The following is a 24,995-nucleotide window of genomic DNA, read 5'->3' on the forward strand; positions in this document are numbered from 1 at the left end:
CCTTTTCAATGAATAACTGCTTCATGCTAATTAGCTAATAGCATGTCAGTGATTATGGTAAGCATCATGTTTGCACTGTGTTTTTGCATACTTTTAGCTGTTAACTCTCAGTCTGGGATTGAAATACCCTGCTGTACAAATTAAGGAAACATAGACTGTATCCTGGGATGAGCCGGTCCTGGAGACCTGCTGCACATCCATCAACCATTTTCTGATCATCTCAGTTGTATTCAGTCTAATGTTTCCTTCGTTCCATATGTTTAACATCTTTTACCCAGGCTGCTGTTGGAACTCTCTTTTAAGTCCAAATCGCGTCACTCTCAATGAAAGAGATGTCAATAAGTTCAGGCCAACCTCAGAGTTGAGAGTCCAGAAGGAAAGATGGATTTGATCTCTTTTACATCTGACTGCAGTCACAGGCTGTAGGATTCCGCCCCATGTTCATGCTCTCCAGAGGATGAATGACTGAAGCCATTGCCTTGCGAACACATCAGATAAAATCTGGCCACAAAAGCCCCTGGCGGTTGTTGGACTCGTAGACAACCAAGCTAATGTCTTTTTCCCCCTTCAGATCCCGTTAAGCTGTGTAAACTCAGAGCGCCACAAGACTGGAAACAGGAGGAGGAGGGCTAGAGGACAGGAAAGACTTGGGGGTGGAGGTGTAGAGTGTGAGTCTGGAAGTGGAAAGCAGGGAGGAGGAATGTGAAACATTTGTGATGCCGGTCCGGCGCTTGTTTACACGGTCGTCAGCCTGTGACATCAGAGTCCAGACTTTATAAATGTCAGCATGGGCAAAAATGAGCAGTTAGCAAACAGCTGCTCTGGTCGCACCACGCCGTCACGACACCGTCAGCTACACCAGCTCCCATGGACCGACCGCTGCGAGACGCTGTGATAGTTCTGGTTGCACTGACATGTTTGTCGGCACAGGTGAGGCTCAGTCTGGTGCTTCATTGGGAATGGGATCATATTCTGGTCTGTCTAAGCTTTCATGTCTCTATTATAAATGTCTTATATTTGCTGGCCAGGTTAGGTGATAAAATATCTTTAGTTTCTAACTGCATGTTCATGATTTTCATTGTCCATTTGGTTTGGGTTTTTTTTGTCTTTTCTAATTTGTTGTGGGTCAGGAAATCCAGAATTGATGGAATTTTTGATGTTAATTTTCAACAAACCTTAAATAGTAATTAAATTATCATCTTTAAGTCAAAAGACATGCATCAAAGGCTCACAGGAGCAAAAGATTTTTTTTGGTATTTTTGAAAATGAAAAAAATGACAAGCATTACCTCAGATAAATTATCTGGAACTAGGTGGCATCAATCCTAAATATATTTTAAAAATGCATTTAATGTTGATGTAACTTGATTTTTCTCCTGCATGTTGCTATTGATGCTTTTTTAAGTTCATTGTAACTGTTAAATTACATCATAGTTGTTTATCTGGTTCTATTTATGTCATTACGTCTTTAAAGCTCATGTGAAGCAGTCATGAGGACAACAATAAATGACACCCAGGATGGAATCATAGTGACATCACTTCCTGTCTCCCCCTCCATCCTTGCAGGTGTTGTGCCAGCTGTGTCACATGCCCTGCCATTGCCCTGGCCCCGCCCTCAGGTGCCCCGCCGGCATCCCATTGGTCCTGGATGGCTGCCGTTGTTGCCAGGTCTGTGCCCGGCAGCGAGGTGAACCCTGCACCCCCGTGTTTCCCTGTGATGGCATCAAAGGACTGCGATGCGACTACAGCGCCAGCTTCCCCGGAGGCCCTGGGGAATGTGTTGGTGAGTGTGGGTAACACACACACACACACACAGACACACACACACACACACACACACACACACACACAACTACCAGAACCCTTAAACATTTCAGCTTCCATTTCCAGGACTGCTGTTGACACGGCTGGTCTGACGGCGGCGCTTTGAGTTTGATAAATTGCAGCATCGCTCTGATTGAAAAACAGGTTTGCTCAGGAGGAGCTTGTTTTTCCTCAGAGACAGCGGCTCCTGTGTCCTCGCTCTTCTGGTTTCCCTCCCCTCCCTTCATCATCACGCCATCCTTCCTGTTTAAACTTCCCCACATCACAGAGGTGCAGGTGTGGCCGACGACGCTGAGACGTCTGTGCTGTTTGTTCCTCGCAGGTCAGGAGCATCTGGCTTGTGAGGTCAACGGCGTCAGCTACCAGGACGGCCAGTCGTTTCAGCCCTCCTGTGATATGTCCTGCCACTGCAGGGGTGGAGGGGTGAGCTGTGTGCCGGCCTGCCCCCTGAACGCCCGTCTACCCACCCCAGACTGTCCCAACCCGCAACACATCCGCCTGCCGGGGAAATGCTGCAAGGAATGGGTGTGTGAAGACCTGGAGAACACGGTCATCCAGGACGCAATCACAGGTATCATCGCCTTCAGAGTGCGGGGGGAAGGGGGGGCAGTCGGTGAGGTCTGTCTTGTGGTTCAGATGTTTCACATTTTGGTAAATAAAACTATAATTAATAAGAAGTGGGAATAGATGGGCCGCACTTCCTTTAGCTCTGGACCTCCGTGGAGCATAAACTCTACAGGTGAATGCATGAGTTACCAAACACCAAACATCCTCCAGGTGGCCGCTGGAAGGAATCGTGAGACTGGCTCTGAGTAAATCAAACAAAATCTGCCTGCTAGCCGCTATAATGTTCAACAACTGGCATATTATAGCTATAATAATGTATAATTTGGGCAATTGCTACAAAAACCAAAGACACATTTTGTTTATTACCTTTGGACAGCACCTGGCTCATTTTTAGCCTAGCTGTTGATCTTAATTCTAAGCTAACGTCTCCTAGCTGCAGCTTCATATTTAATTTCTCATCAAATCCTGCAAAAATCAAAAACTTATTTCAAGAATCTTCCTTTACATTAGTTCATAACAAGTTTCCACATATTAGCCGGGACGTACATCCTCGCGTGCATTATCGCGTATTTCTCCGCCTGTTGATGACCTGTTGCTATAGCAGCAGGTTCCTTCCATCATGTGTATGAGATTTGTCATTTGTGGTCATGTCTGGAAGTTTTTACTGGAGCATGTCTTCATCAAACTGGGGCGTGTCTGACCACAGGAAAACTCACAAAGTTCAAATATAACCCACAATTCACTGGAAATGTCACCAGCCACTGTGTGTGTGTGTGTGTGTGTGTGTGTGTGTGTGTGTGTGTGTGTGTGTGTGTGTGTGTGTGTGTGTGTGTGTGTGTGTGTGTGTGTGTGTGTGTGTGTGTGTGTGTGTGTGTGTGTAAGCTGGAAATGAAGCCACTCTAAAGCCCATCTGGTATTCCAAACACCGTCGGACTCAGACATCATGAGAACATTTTGTCCTTGAAGACAAACGTTGTGATGTCATTCCTGAGGTTCTGCTCATTATTATGTCATAAACTTATTGCATTTGGCAGGAACAATATGTCACTTTGGATTTTTACATTCACAGATGTTGGATTAGATTTCAGTTGGACATTTCTGTGGGTGAAAAGTAATCAGGTTAGACATTAACGTCCCTGGAGGGGATTGATTCCAGTCCACAGGTTCTTGATTCTGGAGCAACATGAACTCTGGATGGGACTTTTATTGGTTCTAATTTCTTGTTTTTTTTCAGCCATGAGACCCACCTCGATATGGCCGTCCCTCCCGCGGGGTCACTCTCTGAATAAACTACCCCCACCCACCTCCACCTGTCCAGAGCAGAGCACCCAGTGGAGCGCCTGTTCCAAGAGCTGCGGCGCCGGGGTGTCCACTCGGGTCTCCAACCAGAACCCAGCCTGCAAGCTGCAAATGGAGACTCGCCTCTGTAAAGTGCGGCCTTGCCACCCAGTTGGACCCCCCCAAAGGAAACCTGTGGTGAGTCTTGATCACAGCGTGGCGCTATGTAACAGACGAACAAAAGAGGGTTTTAGTTTTAGTCTTTAAAACCTAAACACAAAGGAGTATTTCATCAGGTTATAAACGACCTTGATTATTTCAAACTTTCTACAGTTTCTAAGGTTGAACTAATCTGGTGTTCAAACTAACCCACTGCGTGGCATATTGAATGTGGTGACAAATAAACACAATAAAAACAAACTGTTGTCAACACGTCAACTAGTTCATTACTTTGTAAACTGCTTTCACTCAAAGTGTTTACAATATTCAAAGAGCAGAACATTCATCTACAAAATACGTCCCATAATTAATCTAATCAGACAGAGAATAAAACCAACAACAGTACTAAAATAAATGGAATGGATCAGAAGTTCTCATAAGACAAAAAGGACAAGAACAACGATGCAAGAATGAAATCTGAAGTTGAATGTTTTTAATCTGTGCCTATAAAGATGTGAAAAAAGGGTTCAGACAATACAGTTTTAAAATCCAGTTTTCTTTAATTACCATGCGCTTTCCTCCAAACGGCCTTATTCCTATTTGTGGGACATTTCAAGCGCTCTTTGGGTCCCCCTAGTGGCCCCTATGGGGATTGCATGCATTTTATATATGAAGCCAACTCTGAAGCCAGCGTAAGAAGATGGGACATAGAAGGCGTTCAAATAGAAATATAAAATAAAACAAGAATATAAGACGTGATGAATTTTGGATGAAGCTGTTAAAAAAAACTTTCACCTCCATCACTTACCGGAACCTTTATGTTCTTTTTTCTGTCTGCATGCTATTCTTCCCAGGGGGGGCAGCAGAGTCGGTGCGAGTCCAGCTATATGTCACCAGGTCCGGTGCGGCTTGTGCACCAGGGCTGCTACAGCACCCGCACCTACCGGCTGCGCTACTGCGGGCGGTGCGCCGACTCCCGCTGCTGCACACCCTTTCACACCTCCACCGCCAACGCGACCTTCCGCTGCCCCACCGGCAGGCTGCGACATCGAGCCGTGATGATGATCCACTCGTGCGTTTGCCACGACAACTGCCCCTACTCACCGTTCACCAACCCCGCCCTGTTGGGGGTGAGGCCCTGACCGGCCTGGTGACGTCACAGACCGGGTCAGGGGCTGGACGCCGACCATCAGCATTACCATGGAGATCCAGATCAACCAATCAATGGAGACGATCACAAAAACAAAATTGGATGAATCTGATTGGACGATCATTAATTTTCCCATTCAAAGGGTTTAAAAACTCACCGCTGTCTTTGAGGAGTCTCTTCACAACCTCTGACTTTTTCTTCAGATTCTAATCAGTACCAGAAACATTAGATGATGGAATTCTGGCTAGTTCTCTAAAATTTGAGTTTTCAGACTCTAAATCAGTCAAGCTTGACCAAACATACCCACTGATGCACTACAGATTATTAAGAATTATAAGAGATTGACCAAAATCCTTTAACTCCCTTAACCTTCTCTTATTCACAAACTATAGCACTTTTTTTTTAAAAAGAAGAATTTACAAAGTGCTTCACAGCAAAGAGAAAGTCTGACAAGAACAAAGAGAAGTTGATGTAAAACCTGTTGTTGTTAGATAAAAGTTGTTTTTTTGAGAGGATGTGCACTGATTCGCTCTTTTTCCTCCTGGATGTCAAAGGGCACGATTATTCCTTTAAGTATGGAGGTGCCTGATCAGGTAACGTGAAACTAAAGCTGATGTTTGATTTAGATTAATTTATATTCAGTCTTCAGCAGAGACAGAGAAAATCTTCTGCTCGTTTTTATTTTTCTACTCACGACATTTCACAAAACGATAAAGCAGGACTGACTTCTACTTTTTTAGGATCTGACACTTGGAGAAAGCAGGTTTGAACTAGTTCAACATTTATTTTTAGATCAGGTCATCTTTGGATTAAAGTTTAAATTTCTCCATTCTTGAAGTGAAGCAGATTTTACGAGATGACAGATCAGTTTGGTTTGACCACAGAGATATTTTTAAGACGTGTTTGACCGACGCCCTCGCTGTTTTTCTAACCTGTACAGTTTAATGTGTGTGTTTGTGCTCAGATGACTTTGCACTTTTGTCCTTGTGTTTTGTTTTGTTGTAAATAGTCCTGGATAAACATCTCCTATGTACAGTAAAAAAAATCCTGCATTTTGTTGCTGTTGATTTATATTTTTCATGTATAATATTCACATTTAGAGTATGATTGTGTATATAATGCTTTACATACCTCTATGTCATCATTTATCAACAATTCTCCCTTCCCAATTACTTGTTTCTGGACAAACCAACAATGAATGAATGGATATTTCATTGCTTTTTTGTTGACTTCTTTCCTGGAAAATATTCCAGATGAATTTAAGCACCAGTCTATAATTTTAAATTTTAAATTCCTTTAAGTTTTGAGTACAAATCATCTGATAGTTTGTTATCCATCCATCATTTTTTATCTGGAAAGCCTGTAAAACTGATTAATTTGTTTCCTCCTGGTATTAAACACTTTTTGCTCTCAATGTGACTAATAGCACTTTTAAGCACTTGACAATCAGTGTTTTCCACAGCACCCAGATCCAGAGGACCAGGAATATGTTAAACAGACATTACATATCTAATCTTGTGTTTTTTACTAATTCACATTTTAATGAAACTTGTAACCACAAAGCCTCTACTGAGGGACTCTGTGTGTTTCTGACATTGCTTCCTCGAACCACTTTTTCACCACAATTCACACGTCTAGCAGAAGAAGAAAGATGCATGATCGACCCCAAAGATGCTTCTGAACAGCTCTTATATTCAAGCCATGTTCACCTGGAACTCAGTCACAGAGTGTGAAACAGGAAGTCCTATATGAAAAATGCACCCACCTCACCGCAGGTCACTGCCAGTAAAGGCATCGTAGCAACTGAGAAGATGATGAATGTCTCCTGCCCTCGTCCTGGCTTTGAGTTCACGAGCAGATTCCTGCCTCCTGTTTACATCTTGGTGTTCATCATCGGCCTGGTGGCTAACGGATGGGGGTTGAAGTCTTTGCTGCACAACTGGAAGAAACTGGGTAACATTAACGTGTTCGTTCTCAACCTTGGACTCGCTGATATCTTGTACCTGCTGACGCTTCCATTCCTGGTGGTGTACTACTTCATGAAGAATAAATGGATCTTTGGCGCTACATTCTGCAAGATTACAAGGTTCTGCTTCAACCTGAATCTCTACGGCAGCATTGGGTTTCTGACTTGCATCAGCGTCTACAGGTACTTGGCCATTGTGCATCCCATGAGGGTGAAGGGGAGGATTACCCTCACCCACTCTGTAATCATCTCAGTGGTGGTTTGGCTGCTGGTGAGTGCTCAGAGTCTTCCAGACATGTTCTTCCCCAAAACATTTAAATATAACAACACTAAAAAATGCTTCGATACAACCAATAGCAAGCACATTGAGGATTACCTGAAATACAGCCTCGGATGGACTCTCGTTGGATTTTGCGTCCCGTTCTTCATCACACTGGGCTGCTATGGACATGCGATTGCCGTCCTTTATCGCATAGAGACCACTGACAAGATGATGAAAACGAGATGCTTGAAGCTGTTGCTCATCTTAATTCTCCTCTTCTCTGTTTGTTACATCCCCTACCACGTCTTAAAGAACCTCAACCTCTGGTCCAGAGTTCTGTTCAGGCAGAGGAAGTGTCATGGATGGTCGAATGGAGTCTTCATCGCTCGCCAGATAAGTCGTGGTCTGGTGTGTTTGAACAGTGCTCTCAACCCTCTTGTTTACCTGCATGGGAATGAAGACTGGGGTGTTGGCACTCAGCTGAGACGACTGATCTGGCCCTGCCGTCAGGTCCTCGTGGAGTCGTCTGCCCCCCCACAGGCAGAATTGGCACAAATGAGAGCAAAATAGTGCCATTGTATTGTTTCACATGACCAATGTATTTTTTCACATGACCATTTAACACTGATGTTTTCAGTGAACTCTTGAGTTTTTGGTTTTGGTTCATTGCTGTAAAAAATTCTTGAAAATATCAAATTAAAAACCAGCCTTCACGTCTGGGATTTGCTCATCTTCTGAGTGTGTGACTATGTTATACAGAGACTCAGTCAGACCCAGTAAGACAGGAAGTCAATGGTTTTGTCATGTGTAAAAATTGTGGTTCTGGTTCTCTGTGTAAACCCAAACCTGGTTTAATTGATTTTATTGATGATCTGGGGTTTCGGAATCAAACGTGATGCTTCCTTTAAGTGTATTTCAAGTCTAGGTTCCTCGGTTCCTCTTTTTGATAAAAATACACGTTCGTTTGGGTTTTGGCAAAAGTGAAAGTTATTCTACACACAGATATAGGATTGAAACTGAACACAGAGTCTCCAGCCCAGATAGTTGCATTATGAGACCATGCTATATGCTAAATTCTAATGTCAGCATGCTAATATCCTTACGTCACGTATGTTAGCATTCTAACAAAATACAGCAGAAACCAAAGGTAAGACATAAACTACATTTTTATTAACCTGTTGTTAAAATAAGGAAAAAGTAAGTACTTTTGTCTCTCGGGGGAGTTTTGTGCACGTTTGAAAAAAGGCAAATTATTTTGCTAAAATGACAACTTGCAGAGCTCAAAGAGAAAATTCTTCATCATCTGTAGGGTACATCTTCTGGGGACCATGAATGTGATAAATGTGTAGTATTTTCAACGCTGACATCCATGGAGTCTGCCACTAGCCTTGTTAACCAACTGGTAAATTAGCCATTTTATTGCGTTTCACGAGGAGGGAAGAACAACAAGTAAACAAACACAGAGAGATATTTAAGTAGTTGATAGTAGAGTGTTGTAGAACTGACTTGATTGATTGATTGACTGAGGGATTGGTTGATTGATCGATTGATTGATCGATTGGTCGATTGGTCGAAAAGCTGAAAAAATGATAAAACATGACATAACAGACGCACTTCAATAATCAAATGTGAAATCTGCACATGTTACAAAACAATTACTCGTGACATTAATTTTTATTTCAATGAAAAAATTAGATTTTAGATCAGAGTTCAAGTAGTTTGATCTTTTTAAAATTGCTGTGGACGACGATGACTGCTGATAAGTTCATGTGTGCCTTGTTGTTTCATTATAAATTGTAGGTCAGGTGATCTGATGCTCATCAACAGATGAGGATTTCATTCATTCTTAGACTTGGATGAGGACTTCTTCATCTTCCTCAAACATTTGATGAGACATTTACAGGAATTCCAAAGTAATATGATTACTAATAAACCCAACGCTGCAAAGACAGCCATCACGTCTAGACAGTAATAGGTATACCAAGGCAATTTATACGACTCTGTGCGCAAATGCCCTGCTCCTTTGTTCCTCATGACATACTCAATCCAGAAGATAGCACTCTCTATGGGTTTAATTGGTTTGTCACGATGAAGTTGCGACAGTTTGAGCATGTTCTTTTTGTATGGCTTTTGTGGATCTAGAATATTCCTCAGAGAGCTCGTCAGAGACTCAACAGTCAAAGTCGTGACCTCAACGATCTCAGCCACGCCCCGGGCTTGCAAACGCACCATGTTGTCATACTGGTCAAAAATGAGAGGTATGCCCAGAACTGGGACACTGTGGTAGATGGCCTCGTAAATCCCATTTGTGCCCCCATGTGTGAGTAAAATCTTGGTTTTAGGGTGACCCAGCAAATCGTTTTGAGGCATCCATTTAACTATCATTGTGTTGTTTCCAAGGTTGGTGGGTCTTTCGCCGGTGTGCCTCCAAATGACCTTCTGGGGGAGGTTGGCAAATGCCGATGCGAAGATTGCTGATATCTCCGGGCCAAGATCACCCAGCAGCGTTCCCAGGGTCATGATGATCACTCCGTGTTCACCAGAACTCTGGACAAAGTCCTCTAAGTCTGACGGAAGAGGGTCAGAGGGTTTAGCCTGGAACCCTCCGATGTAAATGACGTTGGGCATGGTGGGACGAGGGAACTCGAAGGTAAAGTCCATCCTCATCAGCCAGAGGTCAGCGCTCTGTGTGAGCGACATGACACTGACATCAGGCCCAAAGTAGCGATCACACAGAGCCTGATAAGGTGGACTGCAGATGAAGTGGAGCATGTACAGCAAGGCGCTGTGACGGAATATGTTATTGATTCTTTGGAAAAAGCCCATCTTGTCGGTATTATAGGAGTACAACTGAGGGACGTAGGACAGCGGTGAAGGAGCAATGGCAAAGTGGGCCTCTCCGTTCATAATCCAACGCACGTTGAAAACCAAGGGTAGCTGGAGGTAATGTCCCAACAGCAGTCCACCTGGAAATGCAGGGTCAGTCAGACAGAGGTCAAATCCAGTCTCCTTCAGCTGCTTAATCAGCGTCTCGTTCTCAAAGATGCTGACAACCATGTTTGCCACCCCGCGCTGGGTTTCCCGCACCATGTCAAAAATGTTCCCATAAAAATCCAGAAGCGTCCAAAGGGAGCCTTCACTCCGACGCATTTCTATCCACTTCTTCAAGAAGGAGGTCATGAAGGCTTGGCTCTCAATGTTTTCCGAATGCTGCTGGGGGATGGTGATGGAGGTGTAATGGGGAGAGGATTCCGAAATGTACCAGCTGGTGGAGGAGCGTATCACCGTTATTTGATGGCCACGAGAATGAAGCACCTCTACCAGGAATCTCATGTTGATCCAGTGACTCCCATCTAAAGGATAAACCAGGACTTTTCCTCCATCACACACAAAGGAGAGAGCTGCTGAGAAGAGCAGGAGGAACACCAGGGATGGACACGACCCCATCACTGCAGGGAGAGAGAACGTATGGTTCATGTAGGGTTCATAGAAGGTCCATGGACAGTTCATAGAAGGTGAAATACCTGCTGCAAAACCCCACTGATTAAGTTTGATTATTATTTTATTTTATTGCAGTTAATTAATAATTAGTTTTTAAAAGCTTAGTCACCAGGGAGGAGCTCGCATTACAGCTGCTGCTCCTCCATCTCGAGCGGAGACAGCTGTGGTGGCTCGGACATCTGTTCCAGATGCCTCCTGGATGCCTCTCTGGGGAGGTGTTCCAGGAATGTCTTACCAGGAGGAGACCTCGGGGAAGACCTAGGATGCGCTGGAGGGACTACGTCTCTCCGTTAGCCAGGGAACTTCTTGAGATCCCCTGGGAAGAGCTGGAAGAGGTGTCTTGGGAGAGGGAAGAATTGGCCTCGCTGCTGAGACTATTGCCCCCCGTGACCTGGCCCCAGTATAAGTGGATGAAGATGGATTGATGAATTATTATTATTGTTGTTATCATTGAATGGACAATTTGTATTTTATTTTGCAGTTCTCTCTTGGTGTCTGGTGTTAGTTTACAGTTCCTGTTTCTACCTTTTTGCGCAGTTAGTTTCTGCTGACCCAGTTTAACCTCCTGAATCTTTCTTTCTCCCAGCATTGCCTCCACCTCACCAGTTTGTTCTTTCTTTGTCATGTATTTCCTATTTGAGAGCATATTTTAGGGTGACAGGAGCTCAGTCCACTAGGTTTTGGCCTTTGGACCTGAGGGTGGACCCGTGTGGATCAAAACATTTGGAGTGTTTGCTGACAGTACAGAGGTGCCAGTTCACCTACTGAGCACCACTGAGGTGCCCTTGAGCAAGGCACCCAAAAAGTTACTCATTGGTGCGCCCCATGAGATATATGCCCGCCTCAACATTTATTTGCATGCTTATGGGTCCCCTCGTGTGTGCATGCTATACGGCCTGTACATACACAGCATATACGTGTGTGAGTGGAAAAATAATTTCCCAACGAGGTTAATTAAAGTCTGTTTCTTCCTTCTTAAACTTTTGGATTCTTTTCTTGTTGTCTGCTGGGTACAGCAGATCATCAGCTGTTCAGGAGCAGATTGGGAACAGCAGATCCCATCCTCCAGAGCCAAACAGGTTCAGTACCAGCATCCATTCTCAGTTTACGTGCCATGAGTTGCCAAATATGACCTCTTCTTTTTTTTTATGACACATGCAAGAATGCATCAGCGTGTGCATGCCTGTCTTTCAGGACCATCTGATCTGAATGAGGCTGATGATTCGAACTTGACCTGTATGAAGCTTAGATCGGATGAAGATTCTGGTCAATCACATGTTTCCAACCCCTCATCTCTCTCTCTCTCGCCCTCTCTCTCTCTCTCTCTCTCTCTCTCTCCCTCTCTCTCTCTGTCTCTCTGCAGTTTTCTTGTCCGAATTCACCCATTTTGATCTTTGCCCATTGCTTCCTTTCCCCTGCGGCTTTTAATTAATGTTCAACACCCAAAGTTCTCCAAAGTCATAAAGTTGTCTTGCAACCTCCAAGTCTGAACAGGTCTCATAAGAGTTAGTTGACCCTGCAATTTCATCCTAGCATATAGTTACTTGGTTACTAATGCAATCAACTTTCTGATTTATCTACATGGAAAGTTTTTTCTGTGTGGCTACAAAGGAAATCACCGTATCTCAATCTGTAATGTGGAGCAGAACAACACACCACTGCACAACGAAGCACACAAGTTACAGCAAGATAAAAGCCATACTAGATCAAACGCCCAGTAACAGGATGTGGTGGTGATTTTTAAGAAAGATTTTGGTCTCAGCACATACACAAAAGATGCAAAGTCTTACATAACAAAATGACAGGCTGGTCTGTGGCTTGTTTGTGCAGTCAGGTTTGCATGGTGTGATGTAATACCTTTAGAATCTCAGGACAGAAACCACATCGCTCATTAAAAGCAGCAGCAGCAGCAGCTATTTAGGGTAAAACAGCTCCTCACCTCAGCTCCTCTGTCCAGAAAGAATGAAGTTTGTCCTGCAGCAGTCAGTGTGGACAGCTTCTTGCTGTCTGTTTGTAATTAGCCTGATCTGCCTTCCCAACCCTCCACCCACATATTGTCCAACTATTGCTTTACAAAGTTCCGGTCCGGAATGCAGGATTTCAAGTTCAACCAGCAACAGGTTTCTAGATTAAAATGCTAAAAAACCTTCCTTCTGCAGCAGCGTCTGCACTCACTGCACTGAGCTGGGACGGCTTTTATCCCCCACTTCAGCTCCACACACACACACACACACACACACACACACACACACACACACACACACACACACGCACACACACACACACAGGTTCAGAGTAGAGGCTGGCAAACTGGACAGATTATTGGTTGAGGTGGATTCTGATTGAAGCCGGCTGTCTCCACTGGTCCGGTTCAGGTCACCTAAAATGATCTTGATCCTTGGAATATTCCAGAAAGTTTAAACAAAAAATCTTTAAAAAGATTTTTGATTTTTTTTTTAAAAAATCACTACTGTGATGAACAATAATCATGGTGGAGATGAATCAAAGGTATCCAAGCCAGGTCAGACAAGTGGACAATTTTTTTCTAGAATTACCTTTAAAACCCACCAATGAGGCAGGTTTTCGTTGTCAAAGGTAAACTGTAATAAATTTAGATGAAATGACAGAATTTATAAATAGTACCAAAAAAGATTTGCCCTTGTATGATACTGAATGGTTTCCTTAAGCCAGTTTCTAAGAGAATTACAGTAATGGGCAGAAGGTCTTGACTTAAGGTTCGGAATGAATTAAAATGAGCTGGCATCCTGTACGGGGTGTACCCCACCTTCGACCCGTAGGCTGCTGAGACCTGTGACCCACAAGTCAGATGAGTGGCTGTAGACGACTCGATAGCAATCTTCTTGTCTCCAAGGAAATGGGTGGAAGTTATGTTCAGCCTCGCATTAGATTGTATCTGAAGTCATATTTGAGCCGAAACTCAGAATGATGTGAGTTTTGGCTTCCCCCTTCCCCCATCCCCCAAAACCCCATCCCTTCCCCCAGGGATGAAATGAACTGAATTTATTTCTCTCTTCTTGCGTCATCATCAGTTATTTTTTCACATTTTTGCTGGTTGAAAAACATCATGTGATAAATGTTGTGCCACCACAAGAACACACAAAGAACAACAATGTTGCTGCCCTTAATATTCTCTTACACCTTTCATCCTGAGATAAAACAGAGTCCTGCTCGCTGTAGATTATAGATGTCTATAAACAGCTCTGCACCAGATTAAATAGTCTGTTTCTCTAAATGAAGTCTGATGTGGATGAGTTCCATCCCACAGTTTAGACTAGGCCGATTGACTTAAAAGTTCTTCTAGACCAGGGGTATTCAATTAAAACTTACAGAGGTCCGGACATAAAAATTTCCTCTTAGTAAAAGGTCAAAACCCAAGTCCTGTTTGTGTCTTATAGCCAGCACCTATATCCACATTATCATTTATTATCAATTTTCAATGCAGGATATGTTTAAGTGAGTGCACAGCTAGCTCTTTGACCTCACAGCTAGCTCTTTTACCTCACCATAAATAAAAGTGGACCCAGGCATATAAATTTCAAGCCTTTATGCTTGATTGAAGAACACACAAGCCTCATAATTAAAAAAGTGCAAAAAGAGCTGAATAATCCTTTTTCTCGTAAATTAAAGACGTCCAAAGAATTGAAGGCCTACACTTCAAGTAAAAACATTAACATGTTCAGAAAGCATAAATAAAAACTGGCTCTTTCACAGAGGTGTGCTCTGTGCACTAAGAGCTCCTTATCTTTGTGAAGGGACCCGACACACACACACACAAAAGCTGGACATTACCAGCAACATCTGTCGACTCATTAATGGCCACAGATATGCATGATGCTCTCTGAATAGCTGCATCAAGCTGTTGATTATTTGTGATTTTCTGTTTGCTGTTGAAGTTGACACCGGGATTTGTTTGATTTTTTTCACACATTTCATCTTTCTGTTTTCCTTTGAATAATGTCTCAACAACAGTGTTTAAGCACTCCTTCATAACTGTCCCATCACTGAAAGATTTTTTATGTTGCCCCGAAATCCACCATGCCTTTAGTGAACTTTCGTTGCATACATTTTGCTCCGTTATTTTTCCCTCAGCTCGGACTTCAGGGGATAACTTTGCTCAAACGCTCTGTGCTTTTCATAGCGGCTCTTCACGTTACCATTTTTAATTAATGCTACGTGTTCGGACCATATGAGGCAGGATGGTTTTAAACCACCTGACGAAAAAATAAACATTAATTTCGTCTACTCATTGTTAATCAGCGGTTTTCCTCATTAACCTCATTTTTGTTTGGAGCTATGCTGTCCTCACTGTCTCCCCTCCTTTGTGCTCCGCTGTAGCGATAAACTCACAGCGCCAGCGATCTGTCTCACTTCCAGGTGCGCTGACAGAGCAGGGTAAAGAAACGATCTGATTGGCTGAACTGAGTGGAGCTATTACCGTATTAACTTGAGGAGTAGCGCCCTCTGTCTGTAGCCGCGACCGTCAGAAAAATTCTCCAAGAAAATCTACTCTCGTGAATTTATTGTGGAGTGGTCACGGGTCCGAACAGAACCATCACACTGTCTGGCCATTTGGTGACCCCTGTTAAAGACCCTTGTGAAACACTGAAGTGTCTGGTTAGCAGCTTATAAATGGTGTCATCCATGTACATGCTGTCTTGCTGCTGTTTTACCCAAAAATGGCAGCAGAGGTAAAATCCCTGGATGGGGACCGTCTCAGTCAGGAGGTTAATGGGCCAATCTAACGCGTCATGTCTACGCCACTGCGTCCACCCTGTAGTATCTTTGTTGATGGATTCACCCAAGGTTCTGAGGCTGGTCTGATTTACAGCTGCTTTTAATCGGAGCTCTGATAAAACCCAGGGAATACCGCTGGCTCAGAACCAAACAGCCAGCTGGCAAAGGTAGAGACTAGCTGGTAAACAAAGAGGAGCATTCATCATTCAAAGAGTCACAGGATGTCTTGTGTTTGTTAGATCTGAGTATCAGCTACATTTAGTCCTACATAGTAAGGAGTTGAAGCTCACTTTCGCCTCCCTAACAGTTTTTACATTAAAATCAAAGAAAACAGATGCAACTTTACAAACAGCTTCCACAATCAAAGAGATCCAGCTGGGTTTGATAACCGTGGCCTGGGTGTATTACGTTACCAGACTCACCTTGATCTCAAACATTCAGTCCAAAAAATGCAATCAAAGTTTTAATTTAAGTTTTTAAATAATCTTTTTTGCAGAAAATGTCTGTTAACGAAATTCAAACAGCATCACATAATGTGTGGTTAAAGAAACTCCTGAATTCCCAGAGCCAAAATAACAAATCTAATGTCCGAGGCCATCAACAGCTGCAGAGCAAGTGAATGGTTAATTTCGCTTGCAAGGAATCCTACTAAAACTTTCAGCCAGTTTTGTTTTGTTTTTTTCCAGGGCTGTTTAGCCTTAATCCCTCAAAATGTTAACTATTGGCTGGGATGAAATTGCAGAGTCATCTTTCAGAGAAGAGAGTTAATAAGACAAGGAAATGAGCAAACGAAGACAACATGACAGAGCAAGTATGGATGAAACCAAGGAGTGAAATAAGGTCAGCTGTCAAGAGAAAGAAAGACTGTCAGGATTTCTACGGGAAATATACTTTGTGTGTGTGTGTGTGTGTGTGTGTGTGTGTGTGTGTGTGTGTGTGTGTGTGTGTGTGTGTGTGTGTATGTGTGTGTGTGTGTGTGTGTGTGTGTGTGTGTGTGTGTATACATACACATTTACATACATATATATAGGTATTTATACATATACATATGTGCATACTGTATATACAGTATATACAGTATATGCATATATATATAAATACACACACACGCACCTAACACAGACACACATGCACACGCACACACACACACACACACACACACAAACAGCTGGATGCCCTCAGGCTGGCAGAGGAAATGATGCAGTTTGGCCAACAGTTGAGAAGCACAAAGAGAAAAGCATGAAGGCCAAGAACGTAGCCCTGAGGTACACCATATATCACATGAAAATGATTTATTATTCTAGGAGAAACACTGTATTCTGTCATCCAGGTATTTTATACTGGATAATGAGGAGGAGGAGGATGTTGTTATCAAAGCCAAACTTCACTTACCACTTAAAATTTATTGATTATAGTTAGCAATGCAGGCAGAAAGTTGTTGAGGCGCACCTATAAAACAATATTGATAATAGAGGAGGTTCGGCTCTGATCCAGCTGAGTTTTGGTTAGGACAGATGTTAGTGATAAATTAATAATATTGAACAAGGCAAGTCCCAATGAGACTCGGAGATCTTCAAAAAGGTCATATGTGAGGTCAAGAGAGATGTTTTCAGCATTCCTGAAACATGAGTGCAACAGACTTGGCATATTTAATTCGTGATTGTACAGAGGTTCACGGAAAATAAATCTGAGACCACGACTCCTGAGCAGGTGAGCAGATGACAGATGCCTGTTTTTGTTACGTAAACTCGCAATGTCAAAATGAACCTTAATTTATTGCTGGAGGGGTAGCAGCCCGTTCTGCAGCAAAAACTTTGATTCAATGCAAATTATGGGAGGAAGAAAACGACCAGGTTTTAGTGCATGTTCTGTCTGTAGGCTGGCATCTAGACTGGGATTACCATAAATGGGAGACTGAACGACTGAATTTGAATTTTATGAGGGGTTGGGTCAAAGGTCAGCAACAGACCCGTTGAAGCTGATTGAGGGTCAGATAAAGACATTTGTTCATTTGCATTGTGAATCTAACATGAAAAAATGACTCATATTATTAGTATCTATGAGTGTGTGTCATGTGGTGCAGATAACAGCCTTCTGATTAAAGGTGCATATTTATGATCAAATCACCAACCAGTCCCGTCGCAACAACCTGCTGATCCAGGAAGAAGAACGGGAAGAGTGTCTTTATGAACTTTTTGTCATTTTTCTTTGTACAACAAGCTGAATTACGTCAATTTCATCATTGATCTTTTGAAAAATAAAGCAGGATTCGGGTTATTTCCGTTAACACATTTAGGCCAACATGACTGTCAGCTGATGACCGTATTTGGCTACATCAATATTTATTGAACCAGACATGAGCGCTGAGTGATCAGTGATTGTCTAGATGTATTCCTGTGCAGCAACAACCTTTGCTCTTGTGGCGTGTGTACGTCATGAACTCTGGCCCTGGCAGACATTAAAGGACAAGCCGTGTGTCCTGCTATCATATGTCTGTGCAGGGGTGGGAGGAAAACACTCAAGGGGGGGGGTGTTAGCTTCTTTAAAAAGAGCATTAGATCTGTTTACAGTGAACACTAAATCCCGCGGCTCGATTGTGTCATGGTCCTTGCCGGAGAGCAGCAGAAAATGGAGCCTCCCGAGCTCGAACATACGACGCTCCGCAGGTGTGACAGCGCAGGTGAGATCGCAGATGACCTGCGTCTGCAGAGAGAACATATAGACATACTATCAGCCAGCTTTCTACCCATACAGGATGCATGTAGGCCGCAGATATGTTCATACTGACCAAGCGCAGTTCAGACAGGAGTAAAAATAGACTCCACGTCTTGTCATGGGACGCTTATGCTACGATGAAATGTCTTCTGCACAGATAGGAGCACATGTAGATGATATCAAATAGACTGGCATGAGGAACCTGCTTTGGCTGCTGTTAAAAAAATAGAATTGTTGCTTCCTGTTAGTTTCTTAGTTTCCAGGATGCGATGAGTGATTATAAAAGGGGCTCGATCAATCATGTCTGAGTCTGGATGTAAACAAAACAAAATGTATGTTGTTTTCTAAAAAACTATAGCGCAACCTCCTGATGTTGAGATCTTCGTTAAGGAAATTTGTATATCCTGATGTGATTCTGGATCTCAATTTAAAACTTTAAGAAAAATGTCAAACAGGCAGTTAAAACCATACAATAAACAGCAATTTGAAACACATCAGAAACTCTCTCTCGTTTGGATGCAGTCAAGACGTTTATGCATGTGATGATTGCACGCAGACGTGTGTCGCTGTTGTGGCTATTATGATTATTCTCAAATTCGTGTGAGAGAGGAAGGCCGCCAACTTTGTCCCTCGTGGCTGCTGTTCTGGAGGACGTGCCAAACTCTAGCCTGGACATGACTTCTCTGAAGGGTCCAAAAACAGGAAACACAGACCGTTAGCGGCAATTACTGCCCAAGAGTAGCTGTCTGCTTATACTCAGATGAAATCATGTCCACCGGTTTGAGTTTTGTGTTCCAAAATGTGTCAGTTTAAGACTTCATGTTCCTTAAGCGATGAAATTGGAAGTAGAAAACCCTCATGCAGGGGAATCCCCTGTAGTTTCAGCAGTTTACATTCATTCCTTGGTGATATTTCCACCAGCAGAGGAGCAGATGTCACATTACTATTATTTTACAATCCATGTTTGTTTAAAAGATAAACAGCATTAACATATTTCTTTGAGCTTTTGTGGAGAGTTGGGCCTCAAGTTTCTAGAAAATTAGTACATGAAAACAATAATCCCATTTTTATTGTTTTTGTGAATCTCTCCATACATACTATTTCTTGTTACAACTTTGTGCTAATTGGATATTTGCTTGTTTCCACATAAAAGCATATTTTCAATTATTTTATTTTCATATTTAAGATTCATCTAGTCTATATAGACACTTAACTCAATGCCTCCGAGGATCAAGTGCTCCTTGTGAAGCTCTAAGCCGCCCTCTAGTGGTGAGGGAGGAGAAGACCCCTTTCTGGCTGTTACTCCTTCATTCACATGAGGTTCCTGCCTTTCTTTTCTTTGTTTCCCATGACTCCCTCTCAGAAAACTCAATGCCGTCTGACCTCACAGCAGGGATTCTGGCAGATCCCCTCGGGTCTTGGGTTTTTTGTTTTTTTTAACAGATGGAGAGGCCTATCGGCCGTGTCGCCTCCCCCCACCAGACTACCAAGTGCTTCTCCTAAGCAACAGTCAGCTGACCTGCAGTAGGACAGAGTTCAGTGACGCTCACACATGCACACAGATCACAGAGCTGTGCGCCATGAACCCAACAGACCAGAAGAAGCTGACGCAGACGCCTCTGCTGAAGATCTGGGTGCCGTGGATGGGCCGCAACCTGAACCGCAGGAGAGGATGTAAGTGCCTGAACCGGGCCGGATCAGCTCAGGAGAGGAGTAGAATAAATTCTATCCCAAAAACGCTGTAAGACCTCCTTCAGTGGTTTGCCCGTGAAATCCTCCTCTCCTGATCTCAGTCTCAGAGATGCTCTTCACAGATGACCAGGCTGGACCGAACTGGAGCATCTGCATGGAGCTTTAAGAGTTTTGCTGATGCGGCAAAATCCATTCATAATGGAACAGCCTGGAGGCTGCCTGTCTTTGAATGGGAGCGCAGCATAAAGTGTTTTTTTAGGCGTGGGGGGCAGTGGGTATGCAGCTACATACAGCTGGTCAGACAAACACGCAACACGTGTGTCATTGCCGGGTGAGAAACACTTAAAGAATAATCTTCAAACTGGGTTGTGTTCTTCTTCTTATTCTTCTTATTCTTCTTCATCTCAGGATCCTTGTTTTGTTTGGGTCAGCTGGTTTGGATTATGTGTGGAGAAGAGACATTTTAACACACATGAACTTTATCGTGTTCTTGTGATTGTCAGATTGTGATTTGTTGTTCTGTTGGTTTCTGAATGAGACTCCACTCTGAATAAGTCTTTCTTCGCTCCTTTTAAGGGTGCATTTGTGTTCTTCGTGTATCCGTTAATGCTTTCTGTGTCAGGATGTCCTGCCAGTGACACCGGTTTACAGATCAGACATCTGAGCTGCACATCTTAGCTCTTATTCTCTCTGTTAATTAATGAGAATTACCACAGCAGGGACACACACACAACACACACACACACACACACACACACACCACCTGTCCGCCTGAGCAGCACGATGCTGCTGCTCCTGTTAATCCATGATATTCTGTGTCTATTCCAGCCTCGGTGCCTCAGTTTTGTAATTCTCCCACTATGATTGTGATGGTGGGATTGCCGGCCAGAGGGAAGACGTATATCTCCAAGAAGCTCACCCGCTACCTGAACTGGATTGGAGTGCCCACAAAAAGTCGGTCCTCTTAATAAATCCATCATGATTGTTAGGTTTTTTTTTCTGATGTTTTAAATGGAATGTATGGTTTTTAATCTCCGTTAATCCCACCAGTGTTTAACGTGGGCCAGTACCGCAGGGAAGCTGTTAAGATCTATAAGAACTTTGAGTTCTTTAAGCCGGATAACGAGGAGGCCATGAGGATTCGCAAGTAAGATGAAAATATCCAGATGGAACACAGAATTTTTGGAATTAATTATCTGATGATCAGAATGTGTACAAGTCATTTGAATTTCATTTATATCCACACCTCAGTCAGGCATTCATACTTCTTCCTGACCTTTAACCTTTTCTCCCTCAGAGCTTGTGCTTCCGCTGCCCTAAAAGATGTTGCTGTCTACTTTGCTAAGGAACAGGGACAAGTAGCCGTAAGTAGAAGGACAGCTGGCATGGTCTCTGTATTCAGAATAAAATAAGTGGTAATTTTTTTTAGGTGTCAAATTTATTTGATAAAAGACAAACCGGCTTTTAAGAGAAAAATAATATGTAGTTGGATAAAATGGTCTTTACTTTCTTAAAAATATGGTACACCCCAAAAAGGTCATCTTCCGCACAGCCCCATGTTAACGGAAAGTTGACAAAACATTTCTGGAGCTTCAAAGTAACATAGCATAAAACCCCACACACTAGACTTCAATCTATACCCGTCCCATCCAGGTGTTTGATGCCACCAACACCACCAGAGAGAGGAGGATGCTCATCCTTAACTTTGCAAAGGAAAGAGGTTACAAAGTGAGTGCATGTGTGAATTTTGTTCATCTGCCTTCTTAACAAGACTGAAATCAAACTCCTGAATGATGCTTTGAATACAGGTCTTCTTTGTGGAGTCAATCTGTGACGACCCAGAGATCATTGCGGAGAATATTAAGGTCAGACGCCTCACACCAAGATGTGTTTTCCATGTGAATGCCAGCAGAGTGGAGGTCACATTTCAAATCTTCCTTCGTTTGACAGCAAGTCAAATTTGGGAGTCCAGATTACATCGACCGTGACTTTGATGAGGCCATGGAAGATTTCATCCAGCGCATCAAGTGTTACAGCACCTGCTACACACCTATAGACGAAGAGAAAGACAGGTGCTGAGCTTTAATTCTGGCGGGATTGAAGAAGGAAGTGGATGAATGACAGCTGATTTATGACAACGTCCTTTGTTTCCTCGACACTCAGGAAGCTCTCCTACATCAAGATCTTTGACGTTGGAACCAGATATCTGGTGAATCAGGTCCAGGACCACATTCAGAGCCGGATCGTCTATTACCTCATGAACATCCACGTCACGCCCAGATCCATCTACCTGAGTCGCCACGGAGAGAGCGAGCTGAACCTCTTGGGTCGCATTGGGGGCGATACGGGCCTCTCGCCTCGAGGTCAGAAGGCGAGTAGAGCTCCGCCGTTCAAATCATCACAACTTCAGACATTCACAACATTGTTAAAATGTAGAAATTACTCTCTCTAGTACGCCAACGCCTTGGCAGCCTTCATCAAGGGTCAGAACATTCGAGACCTGAAGGTGTGGACGAGCCACATGAAGAGGACCATCCAGACCGCTGAGGCTCTGGGGGTCCAGTACGAGCAGTGGAAGGCCCTCAATGAGATCGACGCTGTGAGGCCATCTCTTTGTCTTAAACATGTTCTGTATTCATGCACACACTCTCAATTATTAATGCTTCAAAGGTCAAAGATAAGCCTTTCCTTCCTTTAACCATCACTCCCACTGTTTCTCCTTCAGGGAGTTTGCGAGGAGTTCACCTACGAGGAGATTCAGCAGAATTTCCCGGAGGAGTTTGCACTGAGAGACCAGGACAAGTACCGTTATCGTTATCCTAAGGGCGAGGTAGGCGCTTCCCTGAGCATGCTGGGATTTTTAAAAAATTCTTCATTCATCTAGTAAGCAGACTTGTGGTTTTCTGATGTCATCTTACAGTGACAACATCATCCCAGGGGGTCACTTCATGTTTGAGCATATTAAAGACACAGAATAGGTACTTAAATTTAACAATATCACAGAGGCTTTTTATAAAAGAGACATTGAAAAAATATTCAAAACAAAACAAAAGTTTGCAGATGACTGAGACTAATTTATAATAATATATTAATGGTATATCGCAAATAAATTAAATTCATTTGAAGGAATAAGAAGTGTCATATTTATCAGATACATTTAGAATAATAAATAACAATAAAAGTATCATTCTACTTTATTACTATAATTGAAAAAGTATATTTTTATTCGCTTTGGAGCCTTTTTTATGGCTACTATCGGACAGAGATAGCGTGCTAAGCTAAGCGATGCTCACCTCTTTCCCAGTCCTACGAGGATCTGGTCCATCGCCTGGAACCAGTGATCATGGAGCTTGAGCGGCAGGAGAACGTTCTAGTGGTGTGTCATCAGGCGGTGATGCGCTGCCTGCTGGCCTACTTCCTGGACAAACCTGCGGGTACAGAAATCTGTTTCTTCTCTACATATGAGACTCTAAACACTATGTTGTGATGTTGTATCACTTCATGATAATCTCATTTACCCTTTCCTCTGAAGACGAGCTGCCTTACCTCAGATGCCCACTTCACACGGTGCTCAAACTTACTCCGATAGCCTACGGTAGGTGTTAAAGAAGCAGGTCAACACAAAGTGAAAGTCAGTCATTACCTAATTACCCCATGGCAAAGGAAACAGCATTCTCTGATGAGATCAAGAAGATCCCTGATCCCTGGATCACAGGTCACAATCTGTGCAGAATGATTTTGTGTTTGGTCTCAAAATGAGTCCCCATCTTCCTTAGCTGAGAAGTTCATGACTCTTTTCACTTTTGGGTGAAATGTTCTTACAGAATATCAAAAAGTAAATTGTTGTTCTTTCCTACAGGCTGTAAAGTTGAGTCATTTTTCCTCAACATCGAAGCGGTGAACACCCACAGAGAGAGGCCGGGGGTAAGATTCCATCAACACACATTCATCTAACAGACATGTAGGGTCGTTCTATGCTACTTCGGATGTTAGTGTGCAGAAAGAGTTTGGAACGTGTCATTTCTCATTGGATTTATTTCTGCCACCACAGAACGTCAACATCAACAGAAACCCAGAGGAAGCTCTGCAGACGGTTCCCGACCACATATAGAGGTCACATCCGGGAATGTGGGAACGAGGATGGCGTGAACCATCTATTATTCACCTTAGACCTGGACTGTAGTCCAGTTAAAGGTGTGAAAATGTGGGCGTCGGCCAGTCGATAAACATCTCAGAGACGCCTGATTTCAGGTTTCAGATCGAAATGTCTCTGACTCAAATGTACTGTCATTAAAATGTTTAAGACTGTTTGTTTACAAAGAATTGAGAGAAAAAAAATTGATTCCCAGAGGAAATGTCTTATAAATGCAGGATCGCCATGGTAACCTGAGCCACGATGTGTGTGGCTGTCACACAGATAACGTGATGATCACTTAATGACAGAATCAGAACTGTGGACAGTGCCCAAAGGAACAATATATTGTGTTGGAAATGCACCTCTGTCTTAATTCACAATTTTACCTGGGTAGTTTTTGTCATTTGAATGATAACAACTCAAGTTTCATTTCTTGTTATCTTTTACTGATTCTCTTCATTTAACACCAGAAGTATAAGTACAGTATCCTAAGTTTCTCAGCTGGACACAGCTGGAGTCTCCGAAAATGTGAGTACAATAGTAATCCTCCTCCTCATGGACCGGTGCAGCCTCCAGATGATGTCATCCTGTGGGATGGCTTTCTGATATTGCTGCTGCGTCTGTGGAGGACAGTGATGATGTCACACTCCACAGTTTCTTTTGATGATGAAGTCAGTATGAGCCACAACTGTGTCATCACTCTCCTGGTCGTGGTGTCCCATTGGTTCAGCAGCAGTGTGAGGTCATCAGTTCCTCATTGGGCTTAAGTGTTTAATAATATGATTAAAATAAATGAATGTCACGAGTCCCTTGAAGGTAAAATTAAGTCTTCAATGTTAAATGAAATATTGTAAATAAAGCCCCAGAGTGTTATTGTACATAAAATAAATCTACTTCACAAGTCAGGGACGTGCTGGTGTTTGCTTGGCAGCCGTGTGATGTCGACAACTCTCCCACAGAGGAGAGAAACTGAACCAAGTTATTTCACCTCA

General features: G+C 43.1%; 3 protein-coding genes and 1 pseudogene across 7 annotated transcripts; 3 read left to right on the forward strand and 1 right to left on the reverse strand.

Annotated features, from left to right (window-relative positions):
* The first annotated feature begins 675 nt into the window (after window positions 1–675).
* On the forward strand, window positions 676–6,191 carry ccn5 (cellular communication network factor 5). 2 transcript variants are annotated; one of them, XM_068328581.1, is made up of 5 exons: window positions 676–930; window positions 1,566–1,782; window positions 2,005–2,394; window positions 3,625–3,866; window positions 4,682–6,191. In XM_068328581.1, exons 1-5 carry the CDS (start codon window positions 868–870, stop codon window positions 4,967–4,969), a joined length of 1,200 nt encoding a protein of 399 aa, XP_068184682.1. In that variant the 5' UTR covers window positions 676–867; the 3' UTR covers window positions 4,970–6,191. The 2 variants fall into 2 exon arrangements, with proteins under 2 accessions (XP_068184682.1, XP_068184691.1); XM_068328590.1 differs by having other exon boundaries at window positions 681–930; window positions 2,146–2,394.
* Window positions 6,192–6,523: 332 nt separating this feature from the next.
* On the forward strand, window positions 6,524–7,906 carry si:dkey-78k11.9 (P2Y purinoceptor 1). The gene has a single exon (XM_068328602.1). It carries the CDS (start codon window positions 6,726–6,728, stop codon window positions 7,773–7,775), a length of 1,050 nt encoding a protein of 349 aa, XP_068184703.1. The 5' UTR covers window positions 6,524–6,725; the 3' UTR covers window positions 7,776–7,906.
* Window positions 7,907–8,353: 447 nt separating this feature from the next.
* LOC137604645 (UDP-glucuronosyltransferase 2C1 pseudogene) lies at window positions 8,354–12,844 on the reverse strand (annotated as a pseudogene).
* A 4,022-nt stretch (window positions 12,845–16,866) lies between these two features.
* On the forward strand, window positions 16,867–24,896 carry pfkfb1 (6-phosphofructo-2-kinase/fructose-2,6-biphosphatase 1). Of its 4 annotated transcripts, none has more exons than XM_068342277.1 (14): window positions 16,869–18,127; window positions 20,697–20,822; window positions 20,919–21,015; window positions 21,166–21,232; window positions 21,522–21,596; window positions 21,677–21,733; window positions 21,819–21,940; window positions 22,032–22,239; window positions 22,321–22,467; window positions 22,594–22,698; window positions 23,173–23,302; window positions 23,401–23,463; window positions 23,728–23,792; window positions 23,920–24,896. In XM_068342277.1, the coding sequence occupies exons 1-14, from the start codon at window positions 17,848–17,850 to the stop codon at window positions 23,977–23,979; spliced, it is 1,602 nt and encodes a 533-aa protein (XP_068198378.1). In that variant the 5' UTR covers window positions 16,869–17,847; the 3' UTR covers window positions 23,980–24,896. The 4 variants fall into 4 exon arrangements, 3 of the variants coding, with proteins under 3 accessions (XP_068198378.1, XP_068198395.1, XP_068198386.1); XM_068342294.1 differs by having other exon boundaries at window positions 17,937–18,141; XM_068342285.1 differs by lacking the exon at window positions 16,869–18,127 and adding an exon at window positions 18,838–19,850.
* Window positions 24,897–24,995: the final 99 nt, after the last annotated feature.

This window comes from Antennarius striatus, chromosome 2 (genome assembly GCF_040054535.1).
Source record: "Antennarius striatus isolate MH-2024 chromosome 2, ASM4005453v1, whole genome shotgun sequence".
Taxonomy (NCBI): Eukaryota; Metazoa; Chordata; class Actinopteri; order Lophiiformes; family Antennariidae; genus Antennarius; species Antennarius striatus.

What these genes read in the sequence shown, in the direction of transcription:
- pfkfb1 (XM_068342277.1), top strand. Translation starts at nt 17,848, where the DNA reads ATGTATTCCTGTGCAGCAACAACCTTTGCTCTTGTGGCGTGTGTACGT. An exon ending in CTTCCTGGACAAACCTGCGG is followed by an intron (nt 23,303 to 23,400) that starts GTACAGAAATCT and finishes TTTCCTCTGAAG; the next exon opens with ACGAGCTGCCTTACCTCAGA. An exon ending in ACTTACTCCGATAGCCTACG is followed by an intron (nt 23,464 to 23,727) that starts GTAGGTGTTAAA and finishes TCTTTCCTACAG; the next exon opens with GCTGTAAAGTTGAGTCATTT.
- ccn5 (XM_068328581.1), top strand. Translation starts at nt 868, where the DNA reads ATGGACCGACCGCTGCGAGACGCTGTGATAGTTCTGGTTGCACTGACA. An exon ending in TGACATGTTTGTCGGCACAG is followed by an intron (nt 931 to 1,565) that starts GTGAGGCTCAGT and finishes CCATCCTTGCAG; the next exon opens with GTGTTGTGCCAGCTGTGTCA. An exon ending in CATCCAGGACGCAATCACAG is followed by an intron (nt 2,395 to 3,624) that starts GTATCATCGCCT and finishes GTTTTTTTTCAG; the next exon opens with CCATGAGACCCACCTCGATA.
- si:dkey-78k11.9 (XM_068328602.1), top strand. Translation starts at nt 6,726, where the DNA reads ATGAAAAATGCACCCACCTCACCGCAGGTCACTGCCAGTAAAGGCATC.